A 21,307-nucleotide genomic window follows, 5' to 3' on the forward strand; every position below is an offset into this window, starting at 1 on the left:
GAAATGAAACTGGAATCTGCAAAACAACTCTAATGTCTGGGCTAGAGTTGCTTGATTGACTAGTTAAGTTCGACTAGCTACTTTCGGGTTCATGTCCTTTGCATATTCCACATTCCTGGCAAAAGTTTGTATGTATAAAAAACATCTGTCACAGAGTAAAGGGAGACGTAAAGTAAGAATTGAACGTTTCAATGTTCATTCATAGATGTGACATAGGGTTTGTACATTTACAGACCTAATTTAACGGTTACGTGTCATGTTTCACGCATGGCTTTTCTTACAATCCTAACAATTTACGTATGGATGTTTTAAAGATGCTAACGATACGTACATTCAAACGTTTGGCAACTATTTGGCTCCATAACAATCATACTCTTTTGGACCAGACAGCATCAGATAGATGGTCTACACTTACAGAGACAGAGTGACGCTATTTCACTCACTCAGTTGCTTTCTAGATTTAGATTTGTATTTATTATGGATCCCGATTAGTTGCTGCCAAGGCACCAGCTACTCTTCCAGGGGACCGGCAAAATTAAGGCAGTTAATACATTGTCTCTTGCGTATTGAAGGAACATTATGAAACACAGAGAGACGAAAGATACATTATTTAATGTTTTTATCTTGGTACATTTTTTGGGGTAGCCTGGCTTCCCTTGGCATCCATGAATACACGCCACTGACTACTACCCTTTCAGACATGTTCCTCAGATGGTGAGAAGCTGAACTCGTGAAACTCCCATTTGTGAGCCATTTTTCTTCATCTGATAATGCAATGTCAGATTGTGTACTTGGAGATGGAGAGACTTTATCAGTTAGCTAAAACTGTTTCCCCTCTATAATCAAAATGATTATTGGAATAGGCTAAAACAGTCTCATCAATTATGACATGAACACAACTTACATAAATATACATTCACAGACATTATAGAAAAATGGCTGTGGATATTCAAAAATATATTACCATCATCATACAGGCACAACTATTGATATAATTGTTAGCCTACATTGCTTCATTCATATAAGCAAACAACATTCATTGGCTACTGTAGCTAGTTTGGTTTCAGGTTACTGTGATTGGTTAACTTTCGTGGAAAATTGGACAACCCTGCCTTTGCTAAGCCATCATGTGTTGCAATTGTGCTGTCAAGAGGTTTTGGTCGGAACACAGCTAGTTCGGCTTAATTTCGCAGCCAGATACAAGGAGGACAGGAGCATACGATCAGTGAGGTCAGTAAATATAATTACAACCTATAGCGACAAACGTATTTTAAAAAGCATGACAATTGTAGTAATTTGAAGACATCGCCACGTTTCGTGACTACTAGCTTGCTTACTACAAACTCTACTGTAATATTAGATGTCTGCCTAAGTGTCTGTTTAGATGCCTATTTCGATAGAAGTTTATCAAGTTACATTTAACATTCAAACAATGACTCAATAGTTATCTCCCAAAGACGCTGTTAAGATTATTACAGTACTAGGAAAATTCCTCTTGTGGGGGAAAGTTCAGCTGAACCGTCTTTCAAAACAGCAGCAAATGTTCAAATGGCCACTCAATGCAGACCTCTTATTATTTTCTTCTTGGTAAAATAGTATTTTTCATACTTTCACTTGGCATAACTGTACATGGTGTGTCTAGATCTGGAATCCTAATGTTGTAGGCTGCTAGGACCATTCACTTCTATGCCTGGGACCTTTTTTATATTTATATATGTATATGTGCTATGGCTGGGGCCCAAGTCTTTCTTCATACAATCAGTCAGTGTTTCACTGCTTGCATACTAACGTGCTTGCCATTTAGGCCTGCCCTACTAGCTGTAGGGGTCACAGAGAGTGCTTTTTGATAGTAGATTGAACACTCACCAGGATGTGGTTGTCTGAAGGTGTAGACCTTCAATGCAAAATAATGTCAATTCCCCCCCTCCAACTGTTTGGTATTGTTAGTTGCAAAGCAGTTATAATACTAGAGCAATATATTTTAATATTTCTCTTTATCTGTTTCTTGTTATCTGATATGAGAGACAGACTTTGCTCCAGTGGTGTCACAGTGTAAGTGAAGATCTCACTGTGGATCATTTCAGTTCTAAATAAGTATGCCTACATTTAGTCTGTATTTCCACCTATGTTTGTCCTGTAGTTTATAGCTTCAGTCGTGACCTTGACCCAGGCACTGAGCTGTATTATCATACCAAGCTAGTCTCCTCTCCATTCATGTTACCTTCACTAAGAATGAGAGAAGAGTATGCTTATACACACAGTGACACAAAAATACTAATTGTGGTTTAGATGCTTAATATAGGTATTAATACTGACTGAGTATTATGAATATAAGAAACACAGTTAAATGTGAAATCAGTTCAATGGGAGTCTAATCAGTTCAATTACATCAGTCAATCAAAGCATGTTTTGGATGCCTCGGAGTCTGAGGCAGGCAGGAGGCCCATGTTTTTGGCCAGCTCCACCATTCATAAAATGGCAGTAAGCCTCTCCAGTGGTTTTTATAAGCTGCCTGTTGGTAGGAGACTCAGCTGCCTTGTCCTCACCCTCAGAATGGTCTGGTCCAGACTGGGCCTTCGTCTTCCTCAGCTGCATCAGTATGCGTATGTAGAACTCTCTCATATGGGCAAACTCTGCTCTGCGCATCAGGTCCATGTAGTAGCAGACCTGGTTCCACCTCTCCTGATCAGACAGCTGCTGGTAGTACTGCATGCACCTTTCCCAGTACTCCTTCTAGTTGTAGCGCTCGGCTGGGTGACTGAAGACAGGTGCCTGTCATGGACCGTAAGGGAAGGGGAGAGAAGCAGGAGAGGGGCCTGCTAAGGGAATGAGCCCAGGGGGTGCCCAACTTCCTCCTCCAGCTGTGGCAGAAATGGCCTGGAGTGGGCACAGTACAGGGCTGTTCTTGGACTGCTGTGGTGGTGAGGCCTGGTCAGGAGCAACAGTGCTTTCTTCGTGAATATGCTTGTTAAATCACCCGTTTGTTGAAGCAGGCTGTGATTCAATGATAAATTAACAGGCACCGCATCGATTATATGCAACGCAGGACAAGCTAGATAAACTAGTATTATCATCAACCATGTGTAGTTAACTAGTGATTATGTTAAGATTGATTGTTTTTTATAAGATGAGTTTAATTCTAGCTAGCACCTTACCTTGGCTCCTTGCTGCGCTCGCATAACAGGTAGTCAGCCTGCCATGCAGTCTCCTCGTAGAGTGCAATGTAATCGGCCATAATCGGTGCCCAAAAATGCAGATCACCAATTTGCTATGAAAACTTGAAATCGGCCCCAATTAATCGGCCATTCTGATTAATCGGTCGACCTCTACTCTGTATATAAGTTCCATCTCAATCACATATCAATGACTTCTGACATTCCATAACCCAAAGTAAAGACAAGGCAAAACCACAGCAGATCACCATACAGATGTAGGATCTTAATTTGAGAAAGTTTGCTACAGCAGAAAAATAATGCTGCAGCAACAGGAAGTTTAAATTATGTGGATTATAATTAATGGCAATTTTTTTTGTAGGTGTTGATACATCTTTCATTAGGGAAAATCAGTGTTGTGTTCGAGACCACCTAAAGTGAGACCGAGTCAAGACCAAGACCAGAGGGGGTCCGAGACCAAGTCAAGACCGAGGCCAGAAAAATGCCAATTCAAGACTATGAATGTAATTTGGTCAAATCGCCACTATAATAAGAGTTCAAAATGTCCAGTATTTCTGTGTTCATAATTCAAAAGAACATATGGATTCTTTAGACATTCAGAATGATGGGAAAAAAATGCATGCTGAAGAGCCACTCTACAAATGATTACTAACCCGAACACAGTGGGGAACAATGAGGGACTTCTACACTTTCAGAGAAAGGTTAAGGATCTATAAAATGTTTTTTTTTTTCCCAAAGATGTTTTTAATCTCTACAGTTTTTGTTAGAAAGGAAAGGGTTAACACTGAAGAGAGAAATATTAAATCATGATTTTTCTTTGATGGTCTCTAGGCAGATAAATCTAGCTAGCTAAGTCAGCCATTGGCTAGGCCATCAGATGCTTGATAGAGGGCATCTGCCATTCAACTATATTAGGGGTGTCAACCAATCACATTGACTTCTAATAAGTGGGACCACTTTTACAAAAACCCATGGGAACTTCTGCATTCTCGAAGGCCAACAGGCCACTGTGCAATAGCAAGGAGTAGTTTTCCCACGGTCCAGCTAGCTAGCTTTTGTTGTAGGCTAGTTTGCAGAGGCTGCAGCAGGTGTTATCGAAGTAAATGTTGTTGCTAATTTGTTAGCTTGTCCTTTTTCAAGAATAACTTTCAACAAGAAGTTAAGTTTCAAATTATCATCATCTGGTAAGTGGAACTGTGTTTATTTTATTTTATTGCAGCACGCTTCCTGTTAGCCATCTCGTTTGAAAATAACTTATGTCAAATCAATCAAATCAAATGTTATTTGTCACATCTGCTGAATACAACAGGTGTAGTGTAGACCTTACGTTAAATGTTTACTTACAAGCCCTTAACCAACAATGCAGTTCAAGAAATGGAATTAAGAAAATATTTACTAAATAAACTAAAGTAACACTAAAATAAAAATAGAGGCTATATACAGGGGGTATCTGTACCGAGTCAATGTGTGGAGGTACAGGTAAGTTGAGGTAATTTGTACATGTAGGTAGGGGTAATGCTTAGATAATAAACAGCGAGTTGCAGCAGTGTAGTGTAGGGGGGTCAATGTAAATAGTCAAGGTGGACATTTGATTGTTCAGCAGTCTTATGGCTTGGAGGTAGAAGCTGTTAAGGAGTCTTTTGGACCTAGACTTGGTGCACCGGTATCGCTTGCCGTGTGGTAGCAGAGAGAACAGTCTGACTCCGGTGACTGGAGTCTTTGACAGTTTTTGGTCCTTCCTCTGACACTGCCTAGTGTATATAGGTTCTGGGTGGCAGGAAGCTTGGCCCCAGTAATGTACCGGGCCGTACGCACTACCCGCTGTAGCGCCTTACGGTTGGAGGCTGAGCAGTTGCCATATGCCAGGCCGTAATGCAACCTGTCAGGATGCTCTCGATGGTGCAATTGTAGAACCTTTGGAGGATCTGAGGACCCATGCCAAATCTTGTCAGTCTCCTGAGGGGGTAAAAGGTGTTGTCGTGCCCTCTTCACCACTGTCTTGGTGTGTTTGGACCATGATAGTTTGTTGGTGATGTGGTCACCAAGGAACTTGACACACTCTACTACTACAGCCCTGTCAATGTGAATAGGGGCCTGTTTGGCCCTCCTTTTCCTGTAATCAACAATCATCATCTTTGTCTTGCTCTCATTAAGGGAGAGGTTGTTGTTTTGGCACCACATTGCCAGGTTTCTGACCTCTTACCTATAGGCTGTGTCATCATTGTCGGTGATCAGGGCTACCATTGTTGTGTGGTCAGCAAACTTAATGATGGTGTTGTAGTCGTGCTTGGCCACACACTCGTGGGTGAACAGGGAGTACAGGAGGGCACTAAGCACGCACCCTTGAGAGGCCCCAGTGTTGAGGATCAGCGTGGCAGATGGGTTGTTGCCTACCCTTACCACCTGGGGGCGGCCCGTCAAGAAGTTGCGGAGTGAGGTGTTTAGTCCCAGGGTCCTTAGCTTAGTGATGAGCTTCGAGGGCAATATGGTGTTGAATGCTGAGCTGTAGTCAATGAACAGCATTCTCACATAGGTGTTCCTTTTGTCCAGGTGGGAAAGGGCAGTGTGGAGTGCGATTGAGATTGCGTCATCTGCGGATCTGTTGGGGCGGTATGTGAATTGGAGTGGGTCTAGGGTTTACGGGATGATGGTGTTGATGTGAGCCATGACCAGCCTTTCAAAGCACTTCATGTCTACCAACGTGAGTGCTACGGGGCGATAGTCATTTAAGCAGGTTACCTTCGCTTTCTTGGGCACAGGGACTGTGTGAAAACATTATTGCATTTAAACTTTAGATCACCGGTTACTTTGTGTGCTAAACGTGAAATGTGTTTTGCAATGGAAAGTCACAGTTGTTCATTGCAATTCGGTAATGCTTAGCCTAATGGTTATGGTTTTGTATTCTTATGATTGGGACCTACTGGCTTATTTTGTTTGAGTGAATTGACTGCTTATCCTTTAACATCATGCTGCGTGTGACTGCTTTCTTTCCATCGGCCCAATGAAGTGGTGTAGTGGTGCCTTGAGGAGAGGGTCCTGTGTGAAGGAAAGGTGCCCTGTGTGACGTACTATGTTTTCCTAAAGATTTTTCTGATTTTCACTCAAAATCCCACATAAAAAATAAATTATAATGTGATGTCCTTGAACCACATCAGGAGACCATCTGAGGTGTGGGAAAAAATAAAAAATGTTTAGTTGTCCCTTATTTCAACTGAGCTAAACAAATGCCCTCCCCATTGATACAAATCAGCATGTATAGCATTCTATCAGGTAGGCCTGCATTGCTGTCAACATTTAATTGGGAAGTTTTTTTTGGAAAGCCTTTAGAAATGTTCATGCAAACAGTGTATGATGATTGAATTGCACATCGTAAATAGCCTACTAACCAAGACTACGGACCAACATTTTTCAATACCTGATTTGCATACCCATTGTTGGCATAGTTATAATTTACTGGTGGATGTAAGTTGAAATGTCTTTTCTACCCTACCGGCTAAGGATGTCATTCTGTGAGCTGCTCCATGCGACAACCAGTTGAGAGCTGCACACTCATGCCTGCAGATTATATGCTGCTGAAACTAGGCTATTTGTGCTGCAAGCAGATTAATATATTTCACGTGCTTTGCAATTGTTTAGGCTACTTTGTGCATGATTTCTCTATTGTACTACAGCGGGGACTGTGAAGAGACACAGACACACACACACGATAAGACACTCAATCTACTGTTAGGTTCTAATTATCAGAGTAAGAACTCGACGGGGACTATGAAAGCTTAGACCAGGTTTATTCTTCCCAAAGGATCGAACCGCTGAATTGACAAAAACGTGTTTACTATAGTGGTGGTATATGTACCCCACTTTGGGTGGAGTCTCCTCCTCCTCGCTAAATGTAGTTTCCTGCCTAGCAATAAAGATACAAAGTGATACGGGCAATAACCCTTTCCTTCTCCCTTAACGTGACCTTCACCCCATCACTAATCCATGACACTCTCCCCTTATCAATGCCTGCCACGTATGATCGCTTTCCCTACACTCAGTACATTCCAAGCTTAATTGCACCCACCATATACCTTCCTCCTACAGATAACCATTCACTTCTGGTGTAAACCCTCTAAACCATAGTACTCAATATTTCAATAGAATACCTGATAATTAACCCTATTTCAAGTTTAGGAGTTAGAACCCAGAATCCATCACTACACACACGTGGATGTTGTATTGTAAATATGTGATAGTGGAGTAGTGGCCTGATGGTGTTATGAAATGTAACATCATATTTTAAATTGTGTATATAACTGCCTTGGTGTTGCTGGAAACCAGGAAGGGGATCCTTAATAAATAATAAGTTGTATACCTCCACTACACTAATTTGATATGCAAACAGTAGGGATTGAGAAGTGAGTATTCTCAATGCCCACTGAAAAACAAAATGTGTATATGGCGTATACCTGCGCATAGCCTCTACTCCACCACTGGCCCTTCTACATGAGTGCGCTGGTATTACGCTTGCTGTCCTTTTAGCATCACAAGCCTGTCACACACTGATGGCCCAATAGGCTCGACACTGCTCAAACATGTCTATAACAGATATAAATACTGCTACAATTTCCCCGTGTCTCAACTTACTAATAGTGAGCGTGCAAATTTCCAACAATTTCCCCCACTCTTCCCTACCAACAACTCAATTAAATTCAGACAAAGTTTGAGGATATTTTTCAACAAAAGTTAAGGACAGTAAAGTATGAATCCCAGGTTTCAATAGGCGATACAATATTAATGTTTCAAGAAAGGAGCGTAGATATTTGGCCTGGAGAATCGGTTTTATCCGCTGACTGAATGGAAGCTGATAATTGTTTTTTTTTACTCCACTGGTCTCTGTAAGAAATTACAGACTGATATGCTCTGTGGTCTCGAGACCGGACTCATATTACAACCCTGGGTCAAATTAAGTCTGACATTTTTAAAGTGGAAATTACAAACTTTAGAAGCCTTTTTAAACCTCGAATAGACTACAAGTTTGCATTTGCTGTGCAGAAAAATTCTCAGCAACAAAGTGACCAAATTGAGATCCTACATCTATCTGTGCCTTTTTGGACATGGAATATTGAGCAGTACACAAAAATAAGCTGTAGCCCTGTCCTCTGCAGAGGAATAAAATGTTCTTACCACTATAGATGAAAATAGTTTGTCTTGCAGAAAGATTTACCTGTTCCATCAATGGTACAGACTGATCAACTTCCTGAATTTAAAAAAAAAAAATGTAAAAAGCACATTTTTGTATAGAAAGTTTGGTCTCAAATGGCCTTAAATTTGATGCCACCAAAACTGAATTCAGGATCAACTTTGGCACATTCTTGGCCCAAACATTCTACCAAAGTTGCTATGTTCAGATGTTGTCATCCAATTGAATAACAAACACATTCAGAATCACCATGACATTATGAACAAAGTTCTGCAGGATTTTCATGTTCAATTGTGATGTCATCAAATAAAAATGTTTGCCAAAATTGTTCAGGTAAAATATAAAAAGCACATGATCAAACTGCCACATCTTTATTATTACAGCAAACATCCCAATGAAGGCCTACATTACTTTGGTCTGCAGTGAGATGGGCCATGGCCCAGTTAGACCTGTAGCAGAGGAGCTATACTGTTTGTTTGTAATATAAACAATTACTGTATATACCTCCATCAGAATGATTTTAATATTTTGGCTGTGGGAGACATAATTGAAAACTACAAGACTTCAGTCATCCTTGCTCAGTTCAACTTCTATCCAGTGATGTGAATAATTCTTCAATTCTGCCCTATCCATTTCCATCTTGACTGTATCCTGTTGTTTGACAAATGAAGCAAACATGCCTGGGTTGTCCTCTAACAGATGGATGGGGGGGACAGCAAAATAAATCCCATCGCTGCTGTTTAGCTGGATAATACATTTCTGTCTTCTGAAGCAAGTAAAAGTTCTCATAAACTGTCATTTCATGTCAGAAATTAAAGAAACATCCTGCACAATGGCAGACAGCGAGAAGTCTGAGCCCAGTGCAGCAGCCATAGCCCAGCCAGCTGATGGAGACCAGCAGGTGAGGAGTACCATCACTGGGACAGTAGTTTACTCTATAACACACAGCTCTCATGAAGGGTCTGGTACACGGATAACTTTGAAACCAGCATTCAATATTTCACAGAGAATAGGCACTCAAAGTTGATTAATTGGAAATATGCACTCCTCAATTGTAATATGCACACACAAAAACTCAGTGTGCAGAGTTGAGTTATCAGTACAAAGCAAACAAAATATGAAATTGGCAACACAATGGCTGTTTCTTCTCTCTTAAACCTTGCTAAATTATAAGCATTGTGTGTTTTGTTCCCAGAGTGTTGTGTCCCGTGTAGGTAGCATCCCCCTGGTGAGCTCTGCTTGTGGTGTAGTGTCCAACGCCTACAGCAGCACTAAGGACAGCGTTCCCCTTCTGAAGGGGGTCATGGATGCTGCCGAGAGCGGGGTGCGCACCCTGGGGGCAGCCGCCACCACCGGCTCCAAGCCACTCCTGGACAGACTGGAGCCACAGAGTGAGTTCTGATGCATAGTGACCACAGACAGACATAATATTTTTTAAATTATTTTGTTTTAGTGGATCACTTTTTGTTAGGAATTGATTCATAATTTGTTACAGTTTCTGTGGTGAATCAATATGCCATGATGGGACTAGACAAGGTGGAAAAACTACAAATCCTCCAGCAGCCAGCTGACAAGGTGAGACTTTCCAAATCTAATATTGACTAGTCAACAATGCTTCATCATGCATCCAATTTGACTAAAGTCCCCAAGAAAAGACAGGTAAACTCCTTGATATCTCATCCCTCACTCACTAATCTTCGCTTGGAGCATAGCGCCTCAACATATGGATCCCCACGCTGTCCTATTCTGGGTCAGGTCCCAGGTTGATGTGTTTTTTTGTCTCAGGTTGAGTAGGTCATCCTCTTGGGCGTGTCCAGTTGGGGATGGCTCCTTGAGGATGAGGGTGGGCTCTAGAGGTGGGTTTGATCAGGCCAAGTCACCAAACAGTCCGAGTCAGGAGGCACTGATTAGGGAGGAAACAGGGTTGGTCCGTCTTTCGCCGTATTGTAGTTCGGGATGTGGTCTCACCATGTGATGCCCAGTATGCGGCGGAGGCATTTGCAGTAAAAGGCATTCAGACGACATGTGAGGTCCAGGTTGTTTTTTTTTCAGAGAGTGTGCGTTGTTTCCAGATGTTGTCTAGGCTGGCCATGTTTGAGGCTTCCCATGGTTGTCACCGTTGCTCCTGCAGATGTATAATACCTCATATATTTATAACAGCTTTTTAATGAGCTGTATATTTTCTTTCCCACAGCTGGTTTCAGACACAGTGGGCATGATGTACCAGTCTGTTAGTGGGGCAAAAGAGGCCATGGCTGGAGCCAAGGACACAATGACTGAGGCTGTATTGGGGGCAAAGGAGTCAATAACTGGGGCTGTGACCGGGGCCAAGGAAACCATGGCTGGGGCCAAGGAGACCATGACTGGGGCTATGATGGCTGCAGTGTTTGGGGGTGTGGAGATGACCCAAGCAGCAGCCAGTGGATGGTTCAGCTCATTCATGGGGACCGGTGTGGGCCATATGGTCAGCAGTGGGGTGGGCCTGGCCCTCAGCCACTCTGAGAACTTGGTGGACCAGATCCTGCCTCTCAGTGACAGAGAGCTGGGTCAGTATGAATGAGAAAATGAACTAGTAACCACTGAATGGACTGTACTGAAAAGGATTTCAACCAATCCCTGGTGTGGGTGCTGCTGAGTCAGGTCTAGAGCTGCAAGATGGTGTGATCATTTAATTTATGTTTAGATATGTGTATGTAGACAGGGTGGCACTAAAATCAATAGCTCTGATCTCAGACTGAATTATCCATTCTAGATCATCTTCATTTTTTCCTGTTCAGCTGCTTTGGCTGAGCCTGCAACAGGTGAGGTGGCTACTGCACCAGTGGTGGGCTCTAGCCCATCTAGCCCCAGCTACTTTATCCGTCTGGGCAAGCTATCCTCCAAGGTGCAGGAGCGGGCGCTGGAGCAGTCCCTGGTGAGAGCCCGGTACGCCAGAGATACCACATATGCCACCATAACCCAGATCACCAGCACCTTGGACCTGCTGGAGAATGCCCGCTCCACCCTGGCTGCTGCCAACCACCAGCTGGGAGGGGCACCAGAGCAGCTGCTGCAGCGCTGGAAGGAGTGGCAGGAGAAACAGCCTAAAGATGGACAAGTAGATGGCGGGAAGGTGGATGGTCCCAAAGACCAGACTGCGGTAGGGAGTCTCAAATTAGTTTGTTTTGACAAACTAGTCATGGGAATGAATGTACTTGGGGAACTTTATAAACACTGTCTAGGTAACCACAGCTAACTGTAAATGCCATTGTTTGTGTTGCAGTTGGAGTGGCGAACCCTCTCGATGGTGCGTGGTCTCAGTGGCCAGTTGCGGTCTGCCTGCTCTGGTGTGGTGTCCAGCGCCCAGGGCCTGCCCAGTGCGGTCCAGGACCAGCTGGCAAATGCACAGAAAGCAGCTGAAGAACTGCACTCCTCCCTGGGCAACGCTAGCACCCTCACACCCCACCTCCTGGAGCAGACCCGTTATCATCTAACACAGGTATACCAAACTCTGTTGCTGCATTTTTCCTGTGTGTATTCATTATGAATACACCAGCTGCTGGTTTCTCATTATTTATTCATAGTTTTAATATTTCAACCAACACATTGCATGTACATCATCATAACAGATAATTATGATTCACTCTGAGATTATTTATGTTGATTGACACATTTTTGCAGGTGCGACATTCTCTAGATGGCGTAATGGAGTATCTGCTCAATAACACTCCTCTCAACTGGCTGGTGGGACCCTTTGCACCCCAGCTCACTGAGAAGGGGGAGGACAGGCAAGCTGTGGATAAAGGCCCTCAGACCTAGGCTTGGTTTGAGGGCCGACAGGTTGAAGTAGATTACTTCAAAAAGGCTTGCACTTCATCTGCTTTCAGTGACCGAGGCCTTAGATTAACATGTTGCTGGCATGGTGTGTTCATTTTTTTGTACAGTGCAGTAAATGATGCACTTACTGCACACACTTGTGGGTATAAACTATGCTGATAATAACATGGTACATACATATGGAAATCACAATACTGTTTTGTATATTCTCCAGAAGGGGATGACCACTAAAATGGCCATATTTGTGCTGTAAATCACACTCCAATCTGTGAATGTTAAGGAACCATTTAAAACCAACTAATTTTGTTTTTCTGTAACACTAACTGTATGAAATGCTGTATAAACCCCACGTGACTGATCTTTAATCCTTAAAAATGTACAAAAAGGGGTCATGACAAATTGGTGTGATATTTCTGTGCTCTCCTCTGTATGTGTATGCTCCTGAAGGGTCTCTTGCTGTTGTTCTTGATTGCTAATATGGTCAATAAAGTATTGTTGACTCTCCTCCTGGGCTTGTAGTCCCTTATATTTGCTATTTCATATTTTTATATAATACAGGATTTCATTCACCTGCATCTTTCACTCATTGCTAGTTGATACTGCCTAGTGAATATTTAGAAATGGTTATGTTGTATCCAGTCTAAGTACTTTGCTGTTCTTTTTTTATTTTTCCAATTAACACACAAACATGTTTTCCAAGAACCTGTATGTTCAATGTCACAGTAATCATAAGAATCATTTTTTAAAATATAATTATATCATCCCGTTTCTACAATGGTATTGTATTTGGCAAATTAAATGAGGATATTATGCATGTGAGAAAATAATGAATTGTTGCTTAGAATTACGTCACGGTGGTTTCGAATGTCGGGAGCTAGCGCTGGTTAGAAGGCCGCGCGCACAGAAGGGACCGATTACTTGTACATTTCTGGAGACTAAGGTCGTCAACACCGCTCATCACTTCGTATTTCAGGTACTGGGTTGCTTTAATAACATAAACGATTTCGCTAATGTAAACCGATTAAATATGTTCCCGCTGACGACAAGCTACTGTACCGTTAGCGCTTCATGCTAGCTAGTTATAATAGCCAGATAACATGTACTGCCAGCTACAACTGCTAACGTTCGTTTAGACACTTGTGTGAAAACTAAGTCGTGTTACATATTCAGTGTAATTCGTCTGACAAATATATATAATTACCCAGATAAGCTAGTGCATTTTTACATTCAGGACATGAAAAATATGACGTCGCCGCTGGTCCTTGTTTTCAATGAATTAGCTAGCTAAATGTTACTGTAGCTAACTAAAAACCAGTCTCTTGCTAGCCTAACGCTATTTGCTTTTTTGAGCGAGGACGCAATTGTTTTCGACTGCGGACAAACAAGACCTGGGTTGATGATCAGCAGTAACGTTAGTTACTAATTGATCTAGTTAACCAGACCGCTAGTTTGCCAATTATTGTCAGTCTATGACAAGGGAATGCCATAATTGTATTGTTTTGTTCTTTCAAGTTTGCTTGAAAGCTATGATGCTGGCGCTGTAATTGAATTTAGGCTATCCTGGCAGCCTTGGCAGAGTTAGTATTTCTTGGTTTATCGAGGCACAAACTATTTTGTTTTCAATGCACACACTACAGCTAGCTAGGTAGTAAGCTTTTGTTTGTGACACAGGCACTGTCTGACAGTTTGCGATGTGTATTTTGTTGTTGGTCTGTTTTCCATGCTGTAAAACAAGGAGTACCAACGCGTTCATGGAAAATGAGCCCATATCTATTGTCATGGTGACTTATATTAAACATTTTTAGTCATTTAGCAGGCGCTCTTAACCAGATTAGTGAGTGCATACATTTTCGTATTTTTTCGTACTGGGAATCGAGCCCACAACCCTGACGTTGCAAGCGCCATGCTCTACCACACGGAATATCTCAGTTTTACTTCCAGCCAGGTGCATGTGTAATAGAGTATTGTGATTTGTAACTGCTTCTGTTTCTAATGTCAGTGTGAACTGACCATTCAAATGAAGTAAACAAGTTGTTTTTGTGGTTTGAAAGCTACGGGCGTAAAATTCTAAGCCTAATTTAACAGAATAAAGCATAGCTCCTGGATTGGGTAGCCTCCATGCTATTAACAATAAACAGTATTTGTATTGTATCTAACAACATAGATCACTCATCACCAGTACTGTACAGATTAGATCTGTCAGGATCATCTCTTAATACATTAAACCAATAATCAATCATTCACACTTACTCCTAGCAAAACCACTAACACTTTCAGAACTGCTCTCCTGCTCCAATGCCGGTCTCCAAGCTCTTTTAGCCTTTTTATAGACATGTTCATGTAAACAATGGCCGTGAGTTTGACTAACTCTTCAACCCCATTTTCAGGAATATCCTCTCCCATCCCCCTTACCCCCCTCCCCTCCCCTTTATCAGAGAGCATGGCTCAGGAGACCAATCAGACGCAGGTGCCAATGCTTTGCACTATGGGCTGTGGTTTCTATGGTAATCCCCGCACCAATGGTATGTGCTCGGTCTGCTACAAGGAACACCTACAGAGACAACAGGGAGGGGGCCGTTCCAGCCCCCCAGGTGACAAAGGTAGGAAGATGGAAGAGGGACCCAAAAGGAGGGTGGTGGGTTGCTAAAAGGGGCTGGAGAATGAGGTAGCAATTGCTGCTAAAACCTTGGCATTATAAAGCAAGAGAGTGATTTATCAGTTCGTGAAACACAACCCCTTCTTTTTTTGTTAATTGGACCATGTAGGTAATCAATAGCATGTGGCATATGATTCAATATAGGTACAATTCATTCATGGTCAACAACTGGGGGGAAGGGGGTTCAGTTGTGTCCTATATAAACGTGTGGTTTATCTACAGGCTCGGCAGCTTCATCGCCAGTGGGGTCCCCGGGAGCAGCTGGTGTGTCAGTGGAGAGCACAACGTCGGAACCCAGTACGGAAGGGGTCACTACGCCCGAGGAAAGGACATCCAGGTATGCTGACATAAAATCAGCTTGTCTCTGCAAACAAACACACAGACTGCTAAATGGAATCCATTACATTGACAGTAAGCTGTTGCTCAAGAGGCTTTTGTTCATTGTTTTTTGGAGTTCCATAGTATATTGGATTATGGTTTGTTGTTCACCTCATTATTGGTCTGTGTGAATGTGTGTCTCCAGTCCCAACTCCCCCAGCCCAGTAACCCAGCAGATGACAGCCATGAGTATCTCCCAGGATACTGGAGCCACTGACTCAGACCGGGCTGATGGGGACGAGGAAGAGGACGAGGGGACATCCAAAAACACTGGTTAGAACAACAGGGAAAAAAGCTTGAGACTTTCTTGGTTTCCAAACTGTTTTACAGTAGCAGTCATCAGCAGTATATGGCATGGCTCCTGTCTTGTAATACATAACTACGCTGCAGCCACCCGAGGGTACACTTCAAAAGTAATATATGGGTAGCTCTGTTTGTGAGGTTCAGTTAGATGTTGTATTTTAACAGGGCCAGTGGGGGAGGCAGCCCAGGCCTCGTCTGATGGTGATCAGACCCCTGACAAAAATAAGAAGAAGAACCGATGCTTCACCTGCCGGAAGAAAGTGGGCCTGACTGGTAAGACGGAAGATAGGGTGTCCAATCAGAAACGCATCTTTTGACCAATGGGTAAAATAATATGGTAATTGTGTAGATACTCCTCTAAGAAAACCAATGGTCCAAACCTTGTCTCTCATAATCCATTCAGAAGTTATTGGAGTATTTACTCTTGTAGGATAGCTGACCCTAAATCAGAGAAAAAAGTGGTAAAATAACAGGAAAATAGTTTTGCATCAGCTAGGCTAGATGCTGTGTGAGAATTAAGTCTAACTGAATGGCTCACTGTTGAACCCATCTTTCTTCTCGAATCTGGAGGGCATAAAACAATATAGAGGTAAGATATATATTGATTTTGAGACATGACATGGAGTATTTTCATATTATACACTTCATATTAATGCGAAATTCTCGTTTTTTAAAAGGATTTTTCACAAAAACAAGTGTATCTTTGAAATGTCAACGGTACACTGAGCCGTACTGCAAGCTTTGTATTTTTTAAGCATTTTACATTTAATTTCGATTTTTGCAACCTGCGGAAACCACTTTGCAGATGACTACCAGAACATGTAAAATCCTCAAGTTGCTGTGAGAAAGCATCACTGCTTTCACAGAGCTGGGTGCTTATTACTGAATGTATTAGGTTACGAAAGCTGACTTTTAGGATATAATGTTAATACCATGTTAGAGAAAGACCCCAGTGAATGATTCAGGACATGAAGAATCATATTTGTTCTGGTAAAATGTATTTTATAACATACGGAAGTGTGTTTTGGGTAGTGGGTGGACACCTAACAGAAGGTTTCAGGGTGCACAGCACACACATGGCAGGTGGCTGTTGAGTTCAAAGGGTTTATGGGGCATTGAGCTCGAGTGCAAAGGAGTTCTTTTCTGAGTTAGCGTTTAGGTGTTTGAGATTGTCTCGAATCTTTACCTCTGGGGAAATGGAAGCATGCAGGGCTAATTAGTTAGTTCAGATACATTTTTATTTTTTTATCTGACTGATGTTTACTGCTCTCATACAGTGCTGATTTGATGCTTTTTCAATGGTATGTTTGTTTTATTTTTTTCAAAGAAATTCTATAATCTGCTACACAAACTAAATGATATCTCATTTTCAATAGACATGATTGATCCGCCAATTTGAACGTCAGAACATCATATTTATCACACACAGTGCAAAAATAGCACAGAGACCTCAAGACTGAATGTTAATACGATGCCATTGCCCTTACTGGCTGTTTTTTAACTAAATCTTTGGTAAAAAAAATATATATATATCAATATTTGCACGTTTATTTAATAGTTCCTATTCCAAACGTAGACTACAAGTTGTATGAAAGTAGTCCACCTATCACATTGCTGTTTGTGTAGAGAGCAACATACTGCAGGTTAGTGGTGCATTTCACGGTCCACTGCATTTCACAGTGTACTGTTGGCTTGCACTCTACCGTGGTGTTGGCCTGCTATACAACAATCTCTTGGAAGAGCCTTGTGCTCAACACCCTCTAAGAAAGCACACTGTTACTACACATCTCAGGTTTTCATCTTGGTCCAGTTGGTTGGAACTGACCGTGGAGACTGAGACGTAGATAGGGTTGGATGTTAACTTTGTCCATCTCTTCACTCTCTAGGCTTCGACTGTCGCTGTGGCAACCTGTTCTGCGCCATTCATCGCTACTCTGACAAACATAACTGTCCTTACGACTACCGAGGCGCCGCCGCAGCCCGCATACGCAAGGAGAACCCCATCGTGGTGGCTGAGAAGATCCAGAAGTTATGAGGACTAAGTAGAAAAGTCTCTGACGTGAAAATTTGGAACAATGGCGGCATGGAATAATACCAGATAAAATGGCTTCATTTGTTCATGGTAGGATAAGGCGGGTGGGGTGGCAGCGTCATAGCCCCTGTCCAGCCACTCCCTTTATTGGCATCTCCCTCTCTCTCCTAGAGTGACTGCTGGAGTGTGAATGCGTGTGTGAATTCCCATGTGGGGAGATGGTGTGTGTGTGTGTGTAGCTTGAGAGTCAGGTAGAGTGCAGTAGGGTTAGGTGGGCATTTGTCTGCTGTGGGGAGGGAAGGCATTACATTTTTACCCTTTTTATTGTTAACTTGGTGGGACTTATTTTTATATTATCCCTGCGAGGTAGTTAAAATGAGACAGAAGTAACCTGTTTAAGAGCATGCCACAGCTCGGATAAGGACATTGGGAGGTCAAGTTAAGATCCATACTGGGAGTTTCTGTGTGTATCATCAAGATCTTTTGAAGACTTCACATTCATTTACTCCCAAAGAAAAACCATTGTCTAGTTTCTGTCAAATGGGCCTTTTTGTCTTATTTTAATATTTCCCTCTGGGTGATTAGTTCATAACATGTCAAACTCCCAAGTCTCTGCATTGAAGAATGTTTTCTCTTGGATATATTGACTTCTCATACTGATGTTGGGTGCATGAACAGTTAGTTGTTGGAGGGGGTGGGACAGGGCTGGGGTTATCAAGATAGCCTTGACATAACTGAGTGATTGAGTTCTGTTATTTTTCCCTTCCTTTTTGTTTTAATGAGCGAATGACATCAGAAGATCTATATTAATATATTGTAGTTAGCTTGAATTGTGTGATTGCATTCTATTTATTTTTTAAATCATTTGGTTGGTTTGTACTGGAGGATTGGCAGCATGTGTCCGCAAATCATTTGATTTGTACTTAACCTTTCAATTCTATTTAAGCATTTCCATCTGATTATGTAACCATTTGAAAAATACACGTTCTGATATGTGATGGAGTAGAGCGGACTTAAAAGGTCCATTATTTTGGAATCAAAATGCAACAAATAGTGTCAACTGCAGAGCACAAAACATTGAATGTGCAAATTAACCTACTCTGTTTTCTTAAGCCTCTGGGTCTTTATAGTTTAGTTGGATCTCTATGCAGGTTTCCTACAGAGAATAAAGCATATTCTTCCCATGCAGGCAGGACATAATGTAGTGTTCTCCTTGAACACCTGCTTCTGTTCCATATAGCTTACACTTTAAGCCTCCTTGTCCTTAACCACCATCATACCACTGACATATGCTGAATGATAACTGAACTGGTTGGCAATTAATCTCCATAGTGACACACCTCTATTCTCAGCTGAAGTGAATTACTTCAGAATGTCCTCCCAAATGAGTCCTTTTTCGAAGACGCTTCTAGCTAGCTACTTCCAGAAGATCAAAATGTGCATGCATGTGCAGTCAGATGAATAACTGTTTATTATGAACAGAAAAACAAGCAAGAATGTTAAGACACACAGCATTAGCACAATGCAACGCGTTACTGGAACCTTGACTGGCTGAGGTTCAAGTTAATGGGACTCTACTGTGTTTTCAATTGTAAATACCATGTGGCTACTATTCATGTAGTATAATCTTATGTAGAATGTCGCCAGATAATAGGCGGGGAGAAAAATATCAAAATATTAGTATGTGTATAACAGTGCTTTTCATAACTACCCTAAAAGAAGTGCAGTGGCACTGCCTGGTTTTCCTTTTATTTTATTTCACTCACAGGTAATTTCTGTGTCTTCAAACGGTGTAGAATTTAGTCAAAGGGCTCAAATCACCCTGGATGACATATTTATCTTTGACAGTGTCATGCTAGGTTGCTTTCCAGTTCCTCCTGACTGCCCTGAGATTCAGTGACTCAACTCTACAGACAGTCCCTTCTGTGTCCAAAGTACTGCTACTAACTGGCTCACTCCTCAGCAAGGGCCTTGGTGTCCCTGTGGTTGTTTTCAGGATTGGTCACACTAGTTCATTTCAAAACAATTTGTGGCAGTTTTGCATTGTTGAATCAAAGGTGTATCAAACATTGATTTACAATTCATGCTTTTTCATAACCTAGCAGAAGTCATTGAAAAAGATTGTGTGGAAAAAGCAGATACTGAAAAACAGCAAGTGTAACACCTGGCAAAACAACAAGGAGAAAGTCTGAACTGAAGGAGATCTCTTTATATAAACGGAATACCCTAGACTTAATTTAGTCAGACCTGTGATTGGCGCGTTAGCCTGGGTAGTATTACCAGTTAAAGAATGTCTTAGTGAAGGGCGGGCAGCAGTGGCTTAGGGCCTTGGCATGCAAACACCAAGACAGCCTGTCCCTGAGCCTAGCCCGGAGCTCAAAGCCCCTGTTACGAGATGAGTCCTCTGGTTTATCATTTGGAATCAGACACTTGGATCTTAGGGTTCACACTGTTAAAGTATCTGAGTGGAGATGGTGCGGTGCCTTTGATACCATGTAAGAAGAGGGCCTGAGAAGAAGTGTGTATGATGAGCAAGGGCTAGGCTGTCTGAGTTGAAAAACCTTCCTTGCTGTTGGTTTATTCCCCATGGTGATGTTTTGGTTGAAAGGGTATGCACTAAACAGACTTTTTAAAATGGGGCAAAGATGCGTGGCCTCGTGTACCTCATGAGTGTACTCTGTTCTAGGGCAAGGGAATAGCGTCGGCTTGTACTTCAGTTTGGCTGACTGTCGTCTTTGCAGTTGTGATGTGTTGCAGGTTGATAGTTCCCTTGACTGCTCAGACTATCCCAGCATTTAAAAAGGTGAGCAGTTTGAATGTTACCAATGGGTTGATTGGGTCATGCTTATCAAGCTATTTTTGTCTCTGGAATTGACCACACTGAGCCTCCCTTGTGGGGCCCACTGAGCTTATGTTTTAGGCTTAATAAGATCTGTTGAATCACTGCAATTGTATGTAAATGGATCAACTAAACCGGATCAGAATCAGTGATTTGATGTTAGGAAAACATCCACTGCAATTTCAATCGGTTGCACTTTTACAATGTTGATGTCAAGTTTGTCTTTAGCACACTTTAACATAATCATTGTCCTCATCTTTGCAGGCCATTACTACAAAAGCTTTTGATCTGTGATGGGTAACCAGCTAATGGGTGACCAAATCTGGCAATATTCTCTCAATGTGTTGCAGCAGAACTGAGTTCCCATAAAATACAGTGAAGTGCTTGACTCATTTCACTGATGTATGAGAAATGACGGAACGGACAATAATTGAGTTCCAAAATGTTACAAATTGTAGATCTCTCCTGTAGGAAATTGCAAAAGTACAGTCAAGTCCTTTTGACTGGTGCACACCAGTCCCCCAGAAACAACACCAGATATCTTTTTCTTTTTTTTTCTTTAAAAATGTAGGGTTGTATGATGTGTAAGTATAAAACAATAAAATTACAAAGTTTATTTTAAATTTACACTGTCTTTTGTATTTATTTGTACAGCTGAGGGTAAGCAGGACTGATATAGTAATTCAGGGTTCAGACTTTCCTCTTGAGATCGGTTTATCCTATAAAAAGCCTAACATTCCATCATAGCCTCCCAACACCTGGAGTACATTCAATGGACAACACTTAATATTGCAGTAGCCTATTGTTGCAGTAGCCTATTGTTGTACATTTACACAATATGTTGTACTGATGTGTTTCTCTGACTCGGCAAAATGCTTAAGAGACATGGGTGTCCACAATGTCACCAAATGTTCAACTGGAATGGATG

At 41.9% G+C, this 21,307-nt stretch overlaps 2 protein-coding genes across 4 annotated transcripts; both read left to right on the plus strand.

Annotated features, from left to right (window-relative positions):
* The first annotated feature begins 1,087 nt into the window (after positions 1-1,087).
* LOC112239134 (perilipin-3) lies at positions 1,088-12,675 on the plus strand. 2 transcript variants are annotated; one of them, XM_024407661.2, is made up of 8 exons: positions 1,088-1,230; positions 9,165-9,256; positions 9,551-9,746; positions 9,851-9,930; positions 10,550-10,901; positions 11,133-11,494; positions 11,618-11,833; positions 12,016-12,675. In XM_024407661.2, the coding sequence occupies exons 2-8, from the start codon at positions 9,188-9,190 to the stop codon at positions 12,151-12,153; spliced, it is 1,413 nt and encodes a 470-aa protein (XP_024263429.1). In that variant the 5' UTR covers positions 1,088-1,230; positions 9,165-9,187; the 3' UTR covers positions 12,154-12,675. The 2 variants fall into 2 exon arrangements, with proteins under 2 accessions (XP_024263429.1, XP_024263489.1); XM_024407721.2 differs by lacking the exon at positions 1,088-1,230 and adding an exon at positions 4,336-4,357.
* Positions 12,676-13,018: 343 nt separating this feature from the next.
* LOC112239293 (AN1-type zinc finger protein 5) lies at positions 13,019-21,006 on the plus strand. 2 transcript variants are annotated; one of them, XM_024407802.2, is made up of 6 exons: positions 13,019-13,144; positions 14,559-14,771; positions 15,050-15,164; positions 15,351-15,478; positions 15,674-15,781; positions 17,395-21,006. In XM_024407802.2, the coding sequence occupies exons 2-6, from the start codon at positions 14,612-14,614 to the stop codon at positions 17,541-17,543; spliced, it is 660 nt and encodes a 219-aa protein (XP_024263570.1). In that variant the 5' UTR covers positions 13,019-13,144; positions 14,559-14,611; the 3' UTR covers positions 17,544-21,006. The 2 variants fall into 2 exon arrangements, with proteins under 2 accessions (XP_024263570.1, XP_042164346.1); XM_042308412.1 differs by having other exon boundaries at positions 13,024-13,144; positions 14,607-14,771.
* Positions 21,007-21,307: the final 301 nt, after the last annotated feature.

This window comes from Oncorhynchus tshawytscha, linkage group LG01 (assembly GCF_018296145.1).
Source record: "Oncorhynchus tshawytscha isolate Ot180627B linkage group LG01, Otsh_v2.0, whole genome shotgun sequence".
NCBI classification, from domain to species: Eukaryota; Metazoa; Chordata; class Actinopteri; order Salmoniformes; family Salmonidae; genus Oncorhynchus; species Oncorhynchus tshawytscha.

Bases quoted from the DNA above. Each gene is read 5' to 3' on its own strand.
- LOC112239134 (XM_024407661.2), top strand. From the start codon at position 9,188: ATGGCAGACAGCGAGAAGTCTGAGCCCAGTGCAGCAGCCATAGCCCAG. The intron at 11,495-11,617 runs GTAGGGAGTCTC...TTTGTGTTGCAG, and splicing joins GTCCCAAAGACCAGACTGCG to TTGGAGTGGCGAACCCTCTC. The intron at 11,834-12,015 runs GTATACCAAACT...ACATTTTTGCAG, and splicing joins CCCGTTATCATCTAACACAG to GTGCGACATTCTCTAGATGG.
- LOC112239293 (XM_024407802.2), top strand. From the start codon at position 14,612: ATGGCTCAGGAGACCAATCAGACGCAGGTGCCAATGCTTTGCACTATG. The intron at 15,165-15,350 runs GTATGCTGACAT...GTGTGTCTCCAG, and splicing joins CCCGAGGAAAGGACATCCAG to TCCCAACTCCCCCAGCCCAG. The intron at 15,479-15,673 runs GTTAGAACAACA...GTATTTTAACAG, and splicing joins GGGGACATCCAAAAACACTG to GGCCAGTGGGGGAGGCAGCC.